The 17,924-nt window shown below is 53.8% G+C and overlaps 4 protein-coding genes and 1 non-coding gene across 5 annotated transcripts; 2 read left to right on the forward strand and 3 right to left on the reverse strand.

Moving 5' to 3' along the window:
• Positions 1-2,918: 2,918 nt before the first annotated feature.
• Positions 2,919-9,212, forward strand: DCK1 (Deoxycytidine kinase 1; the record flags this gene model as incomplete). Its single annotated transcript, XM_053196784.2, has 2 exons — positions 2,919-8,493; positions 8,557-9,212. The coding sequence occupies 2 exons, from the start codon at positions 2,919-2,921 to the stop codon at positions 9,210-9,212; spliced, it is 6,231 nt and encodes a 2,076-aa protein (XP_053045711.1).
• A 469-nt stretch (positions 9,213-9,681) lies between these two features.
• Positions 9,682-11,325, reverse strand: agn1_2 (Glucan endo-1,3-alpha-glucosidase agn1; the record flags this gene model as incomplete). Its single annotated transcript, XM_053196783.1, has 4 exons — positions 9,682-10,305; positions 10,388-10,795; positions 10,870-11,103; positions 11,176-11,325. The coding sequence occupies 4 exons, from the start codon at positions 11,323-11,325 to the stop codon at positions 9,682-9,684; spliced, it is 1,416 nt and encodes a 471-aa protein (XP_053045710.1).
• An 877-nt stretch (positions 11,326-12,202) lies between these two features.
• On the reverse strand, positions 12,203-12,307 carry N0V96_001236. Its single transcript has one exon. It is a non-coding gene; the product is annotated as a tRNA-Met (tRNA).
• Positions 12,308-12,999: 692 nt separating this feature from the next.
• N0V96_001237 (uncharacterized protein) lies at positions 13,000-15,616 on the forward strand (the record flags this gene model as incomplete). The annotated part of the gene is made up of 4 exons (XM_065756175.1): positions 13,000-13,101; positions 13,151-13,199; positions 13,259-14,033; positions 14,845-15,616. The coding sequence occupies 4 exons, from the start codon at positions 13,000-13,002 to the stop codon at positions 15,614-15,616; spliced, it is 1,698 nt and encodes a 565-aa protein (XP_065615415.1).
• Positions 15,617-15,830: 214 nt separating this feature from the next.
• Positions 15,831-17,354, reverse strand: N0V96_001238 (uncharacterized protein; the record flags this gene model as incomplete). The annotated part of the gene is made up of 1 exon (XM_053196781.2): positions 15,831-17,354. The coding sequence occupies one exon, from the start codon at positions 17,352-17,354 to the stop codon at positions 15,831-15,833; it is 1,524 nt and encodes a 507-aa protein (XP_053045708.2).
• Between the last annotated feature and the right edge of the window lie 570 nt (positions 17,355-17,924).

Genomic DNA, 17,924 nt, shown 5'->3' on the forward strand with positions numbered 1-17,924 from the left:
TTACATAAGGTGAGGAACCTTGAGAGGTGCGTTGCGTGGTGTTCATCTGATGACAAAGTGAGGCGCGGGTGTGGCCAGGGCAGGCACCTGTAGTTCGTGGACGGCATGAAATGCAGGAACCAACCTGTGGTCGGAGGCAGGAGGGCCGACAAGGTCGAGGCCAGAATATGCCCAAGAGGAAAGACGATGAGTTGGTTGCGGGAATGAGGGGCCCCAGGGGACCTACTTCAGATGCGGTACGTACACAGAGACACGCACAAGAAGCTGAGAACTAGACCTTTTTAGGTCTAATGAAGACGCAAGTCGACGCCTGGACTAGAGAATGGCACGGCCACGACCAACCACAAGCTTTTTTCATAAGTGAGCGGATCCACCAGTTTGATAGTTTGAGTAAGGGCAGAGGAGAGATGCTTCCGCGGCTTTGTACCTAGGTAGTTCCCTACCTACTACAGGTATCTAAGGGATATGACTACGTTCCTGCGCCACTAACGTCGAGTCGTGGGCTGGCATCTTCCCAAACGGGGCAAGAGACAATGAAATGCATTGCATCGCAAGCCACGACCGAGTCGACGGGCGGGCACAACAAACGCTCGGCCGGTCCCTGAAAAACCCGTCAGCTAAAGCCTAAGGTCCTGAAAGAAATCGAACGAGGAAGAGAAAGAGAGGCAACGGCCTTGTTTTCTCGGCGTTGATTAGCGGCCAAGCGTAATGAGATGAAGTGATAGCTGCTGCCCAGGACAACGGACGGGCGTTGAGGGCTGCAGCGGTCACATGTAAAGGTACATGTATGCACTGACTACCCATCTTACTACTACTGCTACTGCTACTTTAATCGTTGTGTGGCTACTCGATAAGGGACGCAGGCGGTGGAACAGAGTGGCAGAATGAAGCCATGCGATCATATGTCTCTCGGTCTCTGTCTGTGCTCATGTTGTTGTTTTCTTTTCCACCTTCAGCTGAGGTTTAAATAGGGTCCAGGGTCCAAGACATGGAGGATGCGTCCATTGTGGCATAAAGGTTGAGCGGATTGAGTTAATTGAACGACGGAAGGTTTCTCAGGCGTTCGGGTGTCGCTTCTGCTCGAACCGGTTTGAGACGGGATGGGACATACCCTGCTTGTGATGAGAATGCTTTGCATAGGATTTAAATGACAAGTGCTTCCAAAAAGAGATTCCAATCGAGTCGTTGAGCCTCCGCTCTTGACTCGATGGGAACCCCAGTCGCAGCGATCGCAATCCTCTTCTTCCGGTCTGGTCTTTGTCTAATGATTTTTGGTCTTGGCTCTATTGAAGGCAAACACGCGAGGTGCTCTTGCGGGACGGTCCCGATGGGGTCGCATGGGGACGTCATGTCATTGAATGAAATGAAACATGTTTTGTGCCTCTAGTTTGGGTCGCGACAATTAGAACACATCGGACTTTCCGTGCTTGTCTCGAAGACGAATTGATATTTGCGCCTATCAATGCCAGATCGTAGTGACTCTCGTAATTGTACAAATACCTAAGCAATGTATATACACTACCTTACTAAGGTAAACAATTGATTCTATTCATGCGGGTGTACTCCGTATATGTGCAGCCTCGGATTATTTCATTGCATTCCTTCCTGATTCCACGGTCGTTCCTCCCCCATTCCAAGTCCCTCTTGATTGATGAATGATCCGTGCACACCCTGACAGACCCACCACACCTCGTGCTCTTCGAGCCTCATCTGACCAATCAGGCCACAGACCAGCCTCAGCCCAGCCCAAATCAATTCTCCCCAATCCTCTCCACCAGCCACTCACAGCAAGGCTCAGGCACATCCTCTGTGCAGCACACACACAACAAGTGGGAAGTGCCTTCCCTTTCCTGGCTGTCCCTGCTGTGTGCTTCAGGGGCTCTTGCTTTCCGTTGGTCTGGGCTTGTGGTATGTACCTTACTGCTCAATGCACCACGGCTGCGCGTCCCAATGCTCGATGTTCATTGTTCGTAGTCGCTCATGCCAGGAAATTCTTCACATTGAACGTAGCCCAGTGTAGTCAAGGACCGTTTGGTGTCTCTCATGACTTTTTTTCCCCTTCTCTCACCTCCTCCCCCTTCCCGCCATTTGCCAATTACTCCCTTGATTCATCTGTCTGTCCGTCTGCCCAAAACAGCAGTAGTCAGCCGTTGAACCCGCCATCCGCCGCCCTGATCTGATACACGACCATCACAGAGGGAATAACCAGGAACATACCGCTTGGGTCCCCCGAACCACGATACCACCCTTGAACGACTTTGTCGCTTTCTCTTCGCCTTTTGCCTGCAATCATATTCATTGTTGATACCCCGTCCCTTATCCCCCAGTCCAAAGACCCAACCCACCGACCCCCTCCTCCTCTCCCGACCCTCTTCTGCTCTCCTAGGCCGGCCGAATTTCCCTGCGAGAAAAATTACGGATACCCATTTGCTCCATTCGCCTTCACACGAACTCCAGACTCGAGATAGGAGCCACATACTGTAGTCGCCGGTACTGCGAGTAACACATCACCGCCACCCTTCTCGTCCCAGTTCAAGCAACGCCAAAAGCCGAGCCCATCGACCGACCTGCGCAATTTCTCTCTCACCCTCTACATCTCCCACGTTGCTTGCCCCCACGCAACCACTTCTTCGGATTGCTGAACCAGAACCACACGAACCCGGCCCGTGTCGATTGTTCCTGATGAAGCGATAGCCGATCGTCTCCACGAGGCCACCTCAACACCAGAAACAGCCCTGCCAGGGTCCCACAGGTTCGCGATCGATCACCATCCTCCCATGACCTTCCTTTGCCGTGCGATCTGGGCCCTGTGCTAAGCTGCCTCTGATACAGGTTCATCGGTTTTCGTCTCCATCGTCTTCCATCCTTACACATACCGACCACATCTTTGCGCACGTCGTCGACGAACCGAGCCTTCAATGCCCTGGCAGCCTCTTCCTCGCATTGCCTTCGCCGTTGCGACATTTCCTTTCGCCGCCTCGGGCCCGGCCGATCTCCCCCTCGAACTCGGCGATGAGCTCTACATCATCGAAGAAACCCCAGACGGTAACTGGTTGCGTGGCTACTTGGTAGCCCCACCCAGTCTGCTGGCCGGACTGACGTCCGTAAAGGGCCAAACACTCGAAGCCCGCGTTTTCAGTGGCATCTTTCCCCGAAGCTGCGTCGAGGTCCGCGAGGTTTTGGGTGAATCTGACGACACGGAGGACCTGGACGATGCCACAAGCGACGATGCTGCTGCCACTGGCGATATTCAACTTGGTAGTGACTCGGGAAAGAGCGGATTGACGCCGACAGCTACCGAGAAACCCAAATTGAAAGATGGCCACAAATCTTTAGGAAGCTCACGAGGGTCCAAGGGCTCCAGAATCGAGATCAAGGGTCGCAAACCGCTTGGGGAACTCCCCAACGGTACTCAGGGTCGACTCTCCATCCCAGTCAAGCGCGATCCTGATGCACCACGACCGGCCGCACCCGTACCGATGCTAAAAATTGGCGACGAAACCCCCACATCAGCGGCTGAACCGCTTATTGACGAAATCGCCAGCTGTCTCCGTGAGTGGCATTCGACCAATCTACACGGCCTATTACTGTCTCGCCAATACCCTCGCCTGGAGAAGCTATCGCAATTGATCCAGACACTCAACCTTAGCCGACAACAGTTCCTCCACAACGTTCTCACACGACACGAATATGATAAGTTGCGCGAAAAAACGGTTTGGGACCTGGTGCGAGTGAATAAGCTATGTGGAGGAGAGGTCATCGTTCGAGACCCCGCAGACCGCGGACGAGTATTGACGGGCGATGACTCGGTAGTTGACATTACCAAGTTACAATCCGTTATGAGCGTCCTGGATGAGCCACCAGTTCCCACCGTAGAGCCGACGGCCCTGCACCACCTGCTTGTTGACGTCAAGGGATTTGCCGGCGCATCAGCCGAGGAGACATCACTGGTAGTCTATCTCGTAGCAAAGCCGGTGGGAGGACAGGCCGCCACTCTCACTGAATGCTTCATCATCGACATACCACCCGGGGGAACAATAGGAAGTCTGGCGAAATCGGGTCAAACTAGAACAATATTTGCCGATCTTTCAGCACAGGACATTGGCGACGTCGCATCGGCGGAAACCGAGCTATACCTCGTCGTCAAGGTGCGCTCGAGTCAGCAAGTGATTCCCAGCGGGAAGCCGGACTCTCGTTCAGGGGTCAAATCACAGGGCGGAGGATATTCCAAAGATCCCACAAAGCCACCCTCTGCGAGTGGTAACAAACCTTCTAGGAGAAGTCTGATGTGGGGGTCCAAGAGTGGTCGCTCAGCCTTTTCGAGAGGAAATGCCACACCAAAGCTTGATCCATTAACAGAGCAGCCCGAGGGTCGGCCCCCAACACAGGACGAAAGCCAAGATAGCGCCGCACCTCCTAGCACCGCCGGCTCCAGACAGCGCGGCTCATTTGATGGCGGCTCAGGTTTCCACATGGCGGAACGGACGGTGGGAATTGGTGTTCTGAAACTCAATGCGGTCATGAAGCAGGACGAAGACGTGGAACAGGTCGTGAGCATTTGGTCGCCATCGCCCGCACTACCGACAGAGAAGCAGGGTCTCCACGAAGAGTGGGATACCCTTATCCGAGATCTCATGGACAGCAAGAGTGGGCATTACGAAAAATCGCGCCGAACCGAACGAGTACAGGTGCATCTCAAGTCCTTCAATCATCCGGATGTGGATGCGCTGGTCAAGATAACGCCAACCTTGTTGGCTGGCATTCGCAAAACAAACAAAATGGGCTTCTCTGGCGCGCCTACAAAAGCTAGATCGGACATTTATATTACTCTCGATACTGCTGCGCTCTCCAAGCAAAACCTGTTGTCCAGATATGCAGGCAACCCCACTACACTCTCTGGGAGTGTACACGGAAATAACCTACAGGTAACACTGGAGGTACGGAGAACAGGTGGGGAGAAGATTCCGAACTGCATCTATTCTTCGTCCAACACGGAAGGAATTACCACGTGGAAATCTGTGGCTGTTGAGAGAGGGGAGCACTGGAGTCAGACTGTCCGACTTGCCGTTCCACCAGAAGATGTCTTCACTTCGCACATAGTCATGTTCCTATCTGACATGCCGAATGCTCCATTCGCGGTTGCCCACATGCCGCTGTGGAACCAAGAGGCCTTTGTCCGAGACGGAGCACATGCCCTGTTGTTGTACAAAACGGATGAATTCACCTCGACGGCTCAAGCTGGCCCAACCGGCAAAGGGGGCTATCTATCACTCCAGTGGAGTGCTAGAGGAAACGACGAACACTCTTCCGAGGTAACCGGTCCTCTTGCGCTCCTTCGTGTCGACACATATCTATGCAGCACACGATTCTCCCAGGATCGTATCGTCTTAGGCTTGCTCAAGTGGAAAGAGGCTCCCAAGGAGGATATCCCGATGTTACTGAAGCATCTGATCTTCGTTCCCGAAATCGAGGTTGTCAAGCTCCTTAGCGACGTTCTTGATGGCCTCTTCGGCGTCCTAGTGGAACACTCGGGCAATGACGAATACGAGGACCTTGTGTTCACTGCACTGGTTAGAGTCCTGGGCATTGTGCATGACAGACGGTTCAATCTCGGCCCGCTCGTCGACCACTATGCGGAGAACCGCTTCAACTACCCCTTTGCCACGGCCTGTCTCGTGAGATCGTTTACTCGCCTGTTGGAGAAGCCTACCGAGGCCCAAACTTCGAGGAAGCTACGCTCCACTTTCAAGGTTGTGCGACACATTCTCAAATTCATTACTCATGCTCGAGGCCAGCAAAAGGCCAAGGAAGCCGGAATAGGCATCACGACTTCGCACTCCGCTCCTGGCTTCACTAGAGAATTGAGGAACATCTTCAAAGCTCTCGATTCTATGATGCGCAGCAACGCCCCTGTCCTTGTCGGCAGTCAGACGTTGGCTGTTCAACACTTTCACACCTGGCTACCAGAGTTGACAGGACTCCTGACGACCGAGGAGATTTTGCACATTGCTATCGATTTCCTCGACTCATGTTCGCTTGTTAAGGGCAAGCTGGTCTTGTACAAGCTTGTGCTTATCATCAACTACTCCAAACTGGAGATCTTCTCGCACCCCGAACAAAAGTCAGCTCTCACGGCCAATACCGTCCGGTGGATCGCGCCGCACTGGGGCCATAACGAGGACGTCACTGATTCCTGGAAGGAGCAAGTTCGTCTCTGCTGCTCAATCCTTGCCGGTCAGATCGACAACCTCGGTCCTGAGATTCCTGACTACCTGCCAAAGATTATTGATTCATACCTCTCTATTGTGGCCACTCCGAGCAAGCCTCGCAGCCGTCTTTCACTTCTTTTCCCCACTTCATACCCCTTTCCCTCCAAGCCTATTGCGGAGGAGTCTACCTTTGACGAAGCGTTGGTTGAGCTTTCTGCAATTTTGTCGGCAGTTTCGAATTCCCCAAGCGGCATGCAGCTGGAACTAACAGAAGGAGACCTGACTGCCCTCCTCGAGAACACGCTTCGTGTACATATGAGCATCTTGATGGGCGAGGCATTCCCACACGAGTGGCTGAGTGTCTACATATATCACCACAAATCCACAATGAGAACCTTGCAGTACTTGTCCAGCATACTGCTCGAATCCTTCCTCCCCCATCCTGACGAAGCCGAAAACTTCAATACGGAACTTTGGAAGATGTTCTTCACGACAATGCTGAAGCTTGTTGGGAGCCCCTCCTTGGCTCTGGAAACCTTCCCTGAGCAGAAGCGGAGAGCAGTCTGGAAGATCGCTGGCGACGTGCGAGAACATGGCGCTGAACTACTCAGACGCACTTGGGAGGCCATTGGTTGGGAGACGAGCAGTGACGAACGTGCACGATATGGCTTGTCCAAGATGGGCGGCTACCAGGTTCAATACGTCCCTACCCTTGTCGGCCCTATCGTCGAGCTTTGTCTTAGTGTTCATGAAGGTTTACGACGCATGGCCGTGGAGGTGTTGCAGACAATGATTGTCAGCGAATGGACCCTCAGCGAAGACTTGTCTGTCATCCAGACCGAGATGATTGACTGCCTCGACCACTACTTCAAATCGAAGCCCCTGACGGAAAGCATACTGCAGAAGCTGTTCGTCAACGAGGTTCTGGAGAGATTTGCACCGCTGTCGAGCGTTCCCGACGAGCCTCTTTATGCCGGTATTCGCGATCTGATGGCGACCGTCGACGAGTTCCTGGATCTTCTTGTTGCTGTCCACAGCAGCGATAACACGAGCGAAGCATCCCACCTGATCAACCGACTACGCCTGATGGAATTCCTTCGCGACATGCAGAAGGAGGAAATCTTCATCAGATACGTTCATCAGTTGGCCATCCTTCAGGGCGAGGCGAGGAACTACTGCGAAGCTGGTTTGGCGCTTCGTCTGCACGCTGACCTCTACGATTGGGACCCTACGAAGCAGGTCACTGCTTTGGATGACCCGGAATTTCCCGTGCAAACCTCATTCGAGCGGAAGGAACGTATCTACTTCGACATGATCAAGCACTTCGAGGAAGGCGAGGCCTGGACTAGCGCTTTGGCTGCATACCAGGAACTCCGGATACAGTACGAGAGCAATGTCTTTGACTTTGCCAAACTAGCCAGGACCGAGCGAGCCATTGCCACGATTTACGAAACTATTTCCAAGAGCGATAAGCTTGTGCCCAAGTATTTCAAGGTCGTATACAAAGGACTCGGCTTCCCCTCTAGCCTCCGTGACAAGGAGTTCGTGTACGAAGGCTCACCGACAGAGCGCGCCTCTGCCTTTACCGATCGCATGCAGGAGCAATACCCATCCGCTCAAATTGTCACTGGTGGCGATGTCGACGATGTCGAAGGCCAGTTCCTAGTCGTTTCCGCCATCACACCGCATCGCGATCTGTCACACCAAGTATTCCAGCGCGCTCGCGTCGCCCAAGTCATCCGCGATTACCTCGTATCCGCCCACCCTCAGAGCTTCTCGGTGTCGTCTAAGCGTAGCACATCTGGCCCTGTTCAGGAACACTTTGCGGAGAAGATGGTTTTCACCACTGCTGACCCATTCCCGACAATTCTTCGCCGCAGCGAAATTGTGCACACTGAAGAGATCAAGCTCAGTGCCCGCCAGACCGGCTTAGAGCGGATTGTAAGGAAGACGCAGGAAATGACAGTGATCGAGAAGCGGATTACTGAGGGCGACGAAGAGAACGCACAGCTGCTAGTGGACGCAGTAAGTGTGTCGGTCAACCCAGACTCGGAAAATAGCGTCGCTTGTTATCGCCAATTACTGCCGTCCCGCGCGGAACCCGAGGATGACGAGGACGATGTGCTGGAAGAAGAAGAAGAGGCAGAGCCTAAGCTTGACCCTCAAGACAACGCGATCAAGATGGCGCTCGTAGACCATGCGATCATGATCAAGCGGTGCCTGGCAACCTTCTCTAGAAGTACGAACGAAATCCTCAACGAAAGGCACGAGGAACTTCAACGATGTAAGTATTTTGTGCTCATGCCCATGACCTCCTATCTGGCCGTCTCAAGCTAATACGCCACAGACTTTGAAAGCACATTTGCACCTGAGATTGCTCTCTTCGCACCTCAGCAGCCGTCCCGGGAGTCTGCCAATGCTTCACCGACTTACAGACGGTCGTCGCCATCTACCGAACAAGTATCGCCCCAACCGCAGAGCATTGCTGGTGCCATGACGAACGGAGTCGCTGTCGAAGAAGTATCGACGGTCCAACCGGTTGCCATCCGCCAAGGCCGTGGCACGCGCCTGAGCTTCTTGGGAGGCCGTAAGAAGGAATCCCCAGTGTTACAACAGACGAACAGCGACCCTCAGGCAACCCCGGAAGCAGAGGACACCGTCAGCCACCGCAGCCGAAGCTTTAGCAAGACACATGACAACGTGACCATCACGAGCAACGCCAACCGTCGCAGCAGCTTCTTCCGAGCTCCGTCCAGCGACATACCGCGGATTCTAGGCAGTAACGATGCCACCAGCGAATGGGTAACGGATTCGGGCGGACGGCGCAGCTCAGACGCGGGAACGAACTTGACAGAGAAGGAGCGGGAGTACAAGGACGAACGGCCTGTGGACGGACTTGGCATCGTCAAACGTGGAAGCGTCAGAAAGAGGCTCAGCATGCTGAAACTTGGTAAGAAGTCTGCTAAGGGTAACGGTACCATGGTCAGCGTGCACGAGGAGTAGGACTTCGTGGCAGCGGCCGAGCAGCTTGGTTACATGAACAAGACGACGGGCGAATGGCAATACGCGGTGTCATGATGATGCCACAAATGTAGGGGAGCATCTGCTTGGTTCTCAGGGGCAGGTCCACGGCCGTCACGAAGTGCTTCTCCGTGATTGCATTCGAGATGTCTATACTTTTTTCACTGGCTTTTTGCGATTTGTACAGACGGGGAACGGTTGGCGGGATGGTGTTCTGGACATGTATCTGTAGGATCCCCCCTCATCTGCAAGGCGACACAGCGCCGCAGATGCAGCTCATTTTTTCAGGTTCTGTTTGTGAATAATACCTGGTCTCACACCACGTGTGTGTAAAACCCCAAAATACTCTGAACCACACCACACCACGACCGTGTGTGTCTTACTGTCCCTGATATCGCGGATCCTCATCTCTAGCGGTTTCCCGGATCATCTCTGATCTACATCATCGCGACTAACCCAAATACGCAACAGCATGCGTTTCCACATGAGATTCGGCGGCGCCAACCCAAGCGTTCCAATTATTCATTCCACCATGGTGGCACTCTGTCGTAATAGGCCGTCCCTGCACCTGCGCGGCAACGTCCCCGCCGCGGTGCACAGTCACGACAACCTCACCAGTCCGGCCATTAAACGGCGCGCTGCCGTGATACACGCCCACACCACCACGCGCGGGGACGCCATCATCCTCGTCCCAGCCAGCCTCCTCGGCGATGCCACCCACGCTCACGGTCACCTGTGCGGGACCCGTCAGCAGTGCAGAGAAGACGATCTTGTCCTCCATAATCTCGGACGGGTGGAAAAGCTCCTGGCCGTGGGAGGAGGTGTTGCCCGTCGTGCCGCCGGCGTCGCCTGCGTGGGCCGGGTGGAGGCGGTACCAGGTCACGAGGCCTTCGCGGCGGACGGTGGCGGTGCCGTATTTGTAGAGGTCGATGAGGAAGGGGAGGAGGAGGCGCCAGCCGTCGTGGGGCATGTCGCGGACGTAGTTGAAGGGGGCTTGGCCGTATTCGAAGGCGCCGAATTGTTTTTCGTGGAGGGGGCCTATGTAGTGCGATTCTCCAAAGTCGTTCCAGGTGAGCTATGTTGTATTGTGGTCAGTATCTGATCACTGTGCTTTGTTTTCCGTTTTCTTTCACATCACGGACGGTTGCGTCACTCACAATCTGCACATATTCAGGCCTCATGGCCAAAATCTCATTCCACCGATCGTTCCACAGATCATCCCCCTTCCACGCCCAGTTCTTGTTCCAAGTGGGCAGGTTGGTGTAGAACCAGGGGGAGACGGCGACCATGTAGGGCCGGTGGGGACCTAAAGCGTGGCGGTACGATGCGTCGAGCCCTTCGTCCATCTTGCGCGCGTTGCCGTGGGGCCAGGCGGCCCAGCTGAAGAGGCCGTCGGTGACGCCCGTCTTGAGGGCGTTGTCGGCGCCGATGGAGGAGAAGGAGGGGATGAAGAAGCAGTTCGTCGCGGCCTTGATCTCGTGCCAGTCGGCTGCGTTGCCGACGCCTTCAAAGGTTGAGACGATGGGTTGGTGGCCGCGTTTGAAGTAGGCTGGTGAGGGGCCGAACTTTTGGGGTTCGAGGATTAGCATTACAGAAGGTTTTTTTTGTTGATTGGAAGTGTCGGGAGTTTGAGACGTACTCTGCTGACGATTTCAATGACGCGTTCCTTGGGCCATGCTCCTGCTCCTTCGTAGTCAAAGGATAAAAGAAGCTTGAAGCCCGTCTGCTCCGCGGCGGCGAAGACGTCGGGCAGCCTCACGATGGCTTCCTCATGGATACCAAAGTTTAGGACAAAGGCGTCAATGTGGGCTTGCTGGGCTAGGCCGATGTCGACCTTGTACTCGTCGACAGTGTATTCGCAGGTATTGCTCAGCTGGTCGTTGTGTGTCAGTTTTACATTACATCTCAAAGTGTGGTGTTGAGGAGGCCTCCGGATGTTACGAACCATGAAATGAGCGAATACCGCTCGCTCGAACCCCTGATGCGGCGGTTGAGGGGGGTAGTACTGCTGTTGCTGTTGAGGCTCATCATCGCCGGTGATGGAGGCGATTTCGGCCTCGATCTTTTGCTTTGCTTCCCTGAAGAATTTCCTCATGGTTGTGGGTTGCGGATTTGTGGTGTTTTGGGGAGTGAGAGGTGAGTCGAGTTGAGTTGAGCCCACTCCCCGCGTCAAACTCACTCACTTTCCAGGAGTGACGCGTGCGCCCGCTGCATCTACGGATACAAAAGCTCCAGTTAAATGACACGTGTGGTGGGATGGCGAAAGCTTTCAGACTTGGCGAACGATAGTTGCCATTTACTGCCCCATTACCTGCGTAACCGAGGGCTTAGCAGCATCCCGAGTTATCCGGACGATTGATCTTGGGGGCTAATGCATTTGGATGAGTTATCGGTGGTCAATCTTTCGAGGTTGGACGATGGTGGTGTGCAACTACTTACTTTTGCTACGATACTATACTGCAGGATTTCAGTTACTTACGGTGCGTTGCGTTGGTTCTGTTTAGCGGGTTGCAGGTTCTGAGTCGTGGTTTAAGTGCTAACGTTGAAGACAGCGGGTGAATCTGTTTGGAGTGGTTGCTATTTTTATCGCTGATCGACTGGGCGCAAGGAACATGGCTCGGCGCAACCGATTGGGAAGTAGGTACTACATATTGGTTGGCCGGAAAACAAAAGAAGAAAGAAAAGGCACATTGGATTGGCTCTGGGGCTGTTTCTTAGTTTTCCTTCTCGGAAATATGTCGCTGAATCAACTGAGAGAGAAAACCAGGTAGTCATTGATGTCTTTCCTCTTTAAACTCAGGTCTGTCTTTGTGTGCTGTCGACATAATGAGCTGGTTTTCTGCTTGCTGGTAGGAAAAAAGAAGAAAAAAAGTGAGCGATTCAATGACCAATGATCAATCAATGCTTAAACAGTTCGGTTTTGGCACCAGATGATGCTGCAGACAGTGGATGCTAGCAAAAGCAAAAGAAGATGTCCCTAGCAAGGCTCGAACTTGCGACCTTTGGATATCTCTAGATGATCTAGAGTCATATGTATTAATATGAGACCAACGCTCTACCGACTGAGCCATAGAGACTGTGGAAGTTGGAGATCTCGAAGCATAGGTTGACTAAGACCCGTAATGGTGGATACTGTGGGTCGAGCCCTCATGGTAAGGACGATTTATTGCACCTTGTGTCGTCTTGTGGATGGTCTCAATGGTACAGAATATCTAGACGCAAGGCAGACACGGGATGAACAACGATAAGGTTCGCTGATGGTTGGTTGAACTTTCAAATGCTGGTAACATGCTTTCACTCATAACAAACCAACTTGGCTAATTGGTCTCCTCCGATGCCGGAAAGCAAACGTTCCCGGCCGAACTGGGCATCCATCTCCGTGCACTAACAGGTGTACTTACAACGCAAAACCATTGCAATTCAGAGGGACCAGGAACTTTCCGAACAGACGTCCAGGGCTAACTCGTTCCCACGAATCTCCGCGCGAGATAACGGTAGCGCGGCCCTCCGGTACACCCCCTCCGTGCCCCCCTATTATTGTCCGAACCAACATCTCTGCGGACACTGAGTGCTGACACATACGGTAAACGTACCCCAGACTTTCCCGGACGACAGGTCTCCATGCTCGTTTACATGCTTTCAAAGGGTTGCGATATCTGACTCTCAACGTCTCCACTGTGCAGATCGGCGGTTCCGCGCCGTTGGACATTTCCTCTCTTTTTTCATTTCGTCTAGATTACACTGGTTTCTTTCCTCCCCTTCCCTCACAATGAGTGGTCAAAGAACCGGCAGCTCCCATCAGGCCAAACGCCCGCGACTCGGCGAGCGTACCATGTTGGCCTGCATCGGTTGCAAGCAGAAGAAACTCAAGGTCATATTCAAGTCTCTTTCATACAGAAACAGGACTGACTCATTCATAGTGCGACGGACAAAGTCCCAAGTGCCAGAACTGCGTGAGGACTGGACGAGGTAAGGTCCAAAGCGACATGAGACGGCATGGTGAACTTTAGCTAATGTGGGGAAACTAGACTGCCTGGTTGAAGACCCCGGCACCGGCTTGCATCGCCCGCGCGACTACATGAAGTCGCTGGAGGCCCGCGTTGCCTATCTCGAAGGTCTCTTACAGCAGGCCCGGCCTGAGGTCGCCCTCGATCACTTTGGTGCCAACAACGAGGGTGGTGGTCGTGATCGTGGTCGTGAAGTAGACCAGCACGCCAGCGCCACCGCCGCGTCGCACAACGGCGGCCCTACGCAACCAATGTCCATCATGCACATGCCATCTGCCCTCGCCCCGAACCTCCAGGCTCACCACTCGTCGTTCGAAGACGTCGACTTCTCACGGGCGCTGCGGGCGCCTTCTGTAGATGCAGATGATCACCATGTCGACACCTTGTCGTCAGAGGTTGCGCTGCTCTGCCTTAGTGCGGCCGGCCGAGAGCCGCATTACTTTGGTCCTTCTTCTGCTGTTTCCTTTTCGCGCATCGTCAGCGCTACCATGGGCCTTGCCAGCACTGGCGGAAGCTCACAGCATAGCCATGCAGGTCGCGGGAAGGATATCAACCCTGAAGTCGTCCGAGAGGTTCCATTGAGGTTACCGTCGCCGACTCTGAGGGCAAACTTGTCAGAAGCATACTTTAACAACATACATCCCCAGTACCCATTTCTTCACAAGCCGACGTTCCAGATTTGGGAAGAGACCTGCCTCAAAGCGAGTCTCGACGGAGATTTGAGCAGTGTTAACGGATCAACGCTTTTCTTCGTCTTGATGGTAAGCCGGAACTTTGGAGTGCTCATGATATGGCTGTGAGTTGACCGGCAGTGCTCTAACATGACTTATAGATTTATTCAATAGGGTCTTTAGTCCTTGGCCAAAGCCATTATGATGCTGCTGAGGTATGCTTTACCCTTTCGTGGGACTCGCGGGATTAGCGTCATGAGGAGCGAACAGTATTGACACAGGAGTCGGTAGGCTTACTATTCTATGGCATTGGATCACATCTCGGCAGTGTTGGACCTCGACAGCCTAGAATCCATCCAAGCCATACTAGCCTGTGCCGTGTATTCCATTAGATCACCTGTCGGAGTAAGCCTATGGTAAGTCACTGGCCTATTCATTGTTCCGGGGTCGTCTGATTGTTTCTAAGGAAGGTCTCCGGCATGGCTATACGCCATTGCATCGAGCTCGGCTACCACCGCAGTGCCGAGAGATATCACAGGAACACAGATGCATTAACCAAGGAGATGTCAAAAAGGTGTTTTTGGGTCGCGTATGACATCGACAGAGTCGTTGCCTTTACGTTAGGTCGCCCAGTCGGTATTCCTGACGACTCTATCGATGTTGAGGTAAAGCTTTTACCACGCTAAAGCCTGCAGCAACAGGCTATTTTCAATTATGCTAAGCAGGTCTCTAGTTACCCTTGGATATTGATGATGAAAATGTGACTTCGAGTGGACTCTTGTCAGCCTCACGAACATCCAGCACAGATCCGCCGACACTTATGACCGGCTTCATCCACGCCATAAAACTAAGGCGTCTGTGGACAAAGATTAGCGACAACCTATATCCCCCCACAACGCGACGGTGCGGCTGCGGGCACACAGCTACAATAGAGAGTCTTCGCCAAGAATTAGAGGAGTGGCGTGCAAAGACCCCCGATCAGCTGAATTACTCAAGGGCGCACCCGCTGTCGGTCTTCACCTCTCGCTCCTGGTTCCAGCTCGCCTACGACCACTCGATCCTATTGTTGTACCGCCATTACATGATGGGTGGATTACCCGCAAATCACCCCACACCAGATGGTACTGGCGGCGGCGGCCACGGAGCAACCCTCAACGACAACGAAGCCACGGAGCGGGTGCTGGAAGAGTGCGCGGTGCGCGCGCGGGAGATGTGCATGCTCTACCGCCGCGTCTATCAGTCCTCCTCGGTTCAGTTCACCTGGGGCAGCCTGCACATCCTCTTCCTCGGCGGGCTGACGTACCTCTACTGCTTGTGGCGCTCCAAGCGCGTCCGGGACTCAACGAGGCAGGCCGACGTCGTCACGACGTGCATGGCGTGCACCACCGTCCTCATCATCATTGCCGAGCGGTGGAATTTGGCGACGTCGTACCGAGACATCTTTGAGGCGCTGTCGCAGCGGACGATCAGCATGATTTGTAATGATGGGCAGAAGCCGGCGGCGGCGGCGGCGCCTGGTGGCGTTAATAACACTTCGTTGCCTGCGATCGGGCCGGGCCCGGGGGCGGAGGCGGATATGCATGCTGCTTTTGGTGGTGGTGCAGCGCCTTCGATGCAGGACTGGATTATGGGGTTAGATGACTTGTCGATCCCGCAAGAGTCGGAGTGGCTGGTGCAAGAGTTGCTTCAAGGTGTTCGGGATTATTAGCAGTTATGACTGACACTTTGGAACAGATGCTATGAGTTATGATGGATGAGATTATATTAACTAGTACTTAGTGATACGCCAGATAAACAAAACGGAGCTGACAAGCTTGCGACAAAGATGGTCATCTTTCCAATAAATCGAACCGAACACAATCCGAATATCCTAGCAAACGAAAAGACCTACCCAAGTATCATATCCATCCTTCTTCTAAGCACTAGCAAAATCGAGGAATTATGTCCATACTCAAACCAAGCTCCTCCGCGCAGGTCTGCAAACTCTTCATCTGGGCTTGCGCATATAAATCGTTTGCATCAAGAATTTCTCTCGCCAAAGCCTTCTCGTATCCTTCCACATCCGGTCGCGTCGACTCCTCGTGGTCCATCGTAGGTTTGCTTGAGCCGGACTGGATGTTCGACTGGAAGATCCCAGCAGCCGAAAAGGGCAAAAAGTCTTCGTACGTAATTGGCACCGCTTTGAGTACACCCTCTGAGACAAGCCGATCCAAGAGAGAAGCGGGATTCGCTGTATCGAGACTTGCTAAGCTGTGCAGCTTCTGTTTGGCATTGCCTGCGCATCGATAGTCCGAGTAAACGAGGCCCTGACGTCGCAGCTCGTCCCAGTCATCGGGAAACTTTTCAAAGACCTTTGCAAATGTCTCGTCTACCACCTTCGCTTCAGCAAAGACTCCCTTTTCTTGTACTGTTGCCATGGCTTCCTCCAACAGCTCATCGTACAGCTTTCTTCCTGCAGGCGTAACGGCAGCGCCCCTCTCCTCAATCTCACCAAACCGAGCCTTATGGAAACCATCTACAAACTCATCTCTCCCCGAAATAGCAAAGCGAATACCCTCCTGCAGCGCAAGAAAGCTTGTTTGGCGTAACAAGATCGGGCACTTGCGCACCGGTGGGCCCTCGATGCGGCTCTTGACCGCCATGCCCGCGGCAAGCATGGCCTCCTGCGCCGCATTGATATCCAGGGCCCTCGGTGTGAGGTGATTAATGTGCGACGAGCGGAAACACGCGATATCCGCCAAGATGGGATGTTCGCTCCGCAAGAGGACATACTCTTGGTGCGTAGCCGCCGCTAGGGGCTGCCAGCTAAACGTGCGAATCGCCTCCACCACAAAACGCTCCCCTTGCTCCGGCGTCAGACGACTATCCTGGCACTCCTCGGCCGTGCTCAAGAGCTCAAAGAGGGCGTCGCTAAAGATGTTGCGTTTGGAGAGGAGCTCCAGGGCGACGGCCCGCGCCGTCCCAGACTTGAGCAGCTCGGGCCGGAGGAGCGTGGTGAAGACGCGAAAGGGGTTGCGTTCCAGGGACTGCGGCGACGTCGGGCGGAAGCAGGTCGCGTGCATGGGCAGGTCCGCGACGGAGAGATCGTAGTAGCCGACGGGGTGCATGCCGAGGAGGGCGAAGATGCGGCGGACGGTGTGGAGTTCTTGCGGGGTGCCGAGGCGGATTGCGCCGTGCCGTTCGAGGGTTAGGCGCTCGATACTGGCTTCCATTGTTGCGGAGCCTAAGCTGTGACCCATTCCGTGGCACTTTTTCGTTTGGGCGTCTTTGTTGACGGTTTGGACGATTTGGATGAGGTCGCCGTAGAGGGGCACCTCGGCCTTGTACATGGCGGACATGGCGAGCGCAAAGGTCGTTCGGAGGGTGTCGGCGTCGACGTAGTTGGCGTCGGGTGCCGGATGACCCGGAGGACCTGACCGGTGCGCAGATAGTAGGCTGGTCGACATGATGGTGTTGTTTTAGGAATCACTTGTTGTTCAACGACTGAGAATGATCTCTAGATGTGGATGAGTGAGTAGGAAGAAATCAAGATAAGAGTAATGCGATAAGGTTGATATTCGGGTATAGTAGGAGGATCAGTAAGGCTAAGATGGAGCTAGTCTCTAGTAGAGAGTTCAAACTCAGAGGCAAACTTCTAAATATCATGTATTATTAAAGATAAAGGCAACCTAGTGACAAACAATCATCCGTGCGAATAGTTGAGTTGGGTCACACGATGGCTTCGGAGGGAAACACTGGCATAGACTCAGGCCTCATGGTTCTTCCCGAGAGCATTACGAAATCAATTAGTCCGAATTCTTGACTAGGAACATGTCCTAAGTTCCTAAGGACCGTCAGATGACTTGCTCCAGCAACTATGGCCGAGGTCATCGACCACGTCGTCCGGCTTACGCCGGGAGCTACTGATAAGATGTCACTGAGGATCGTCCTGTGGCTTCGGGTATGGGGCGGTGGGGTGCCGGCAGCTCGTCATCTTACCGAAAGGTGGATCGGAAGCAAGGAGCGCCCTTAGTCGG

Source organism: Colletotrichum fioriniae (genome assembly GCF_027942845.1).
Source record: "Colletotrichum fioriniae strain IMI 355084 chromosome Unknown scaffold_1, whole genome shotgun sequence".
Lineage (NCBI taxonomy): Eukaryota > Fungi > Ascomycota > Sordariomycetes > Glomerellales > Glomerellaceae > Colletotrichum > Colletotrichum fioriniae.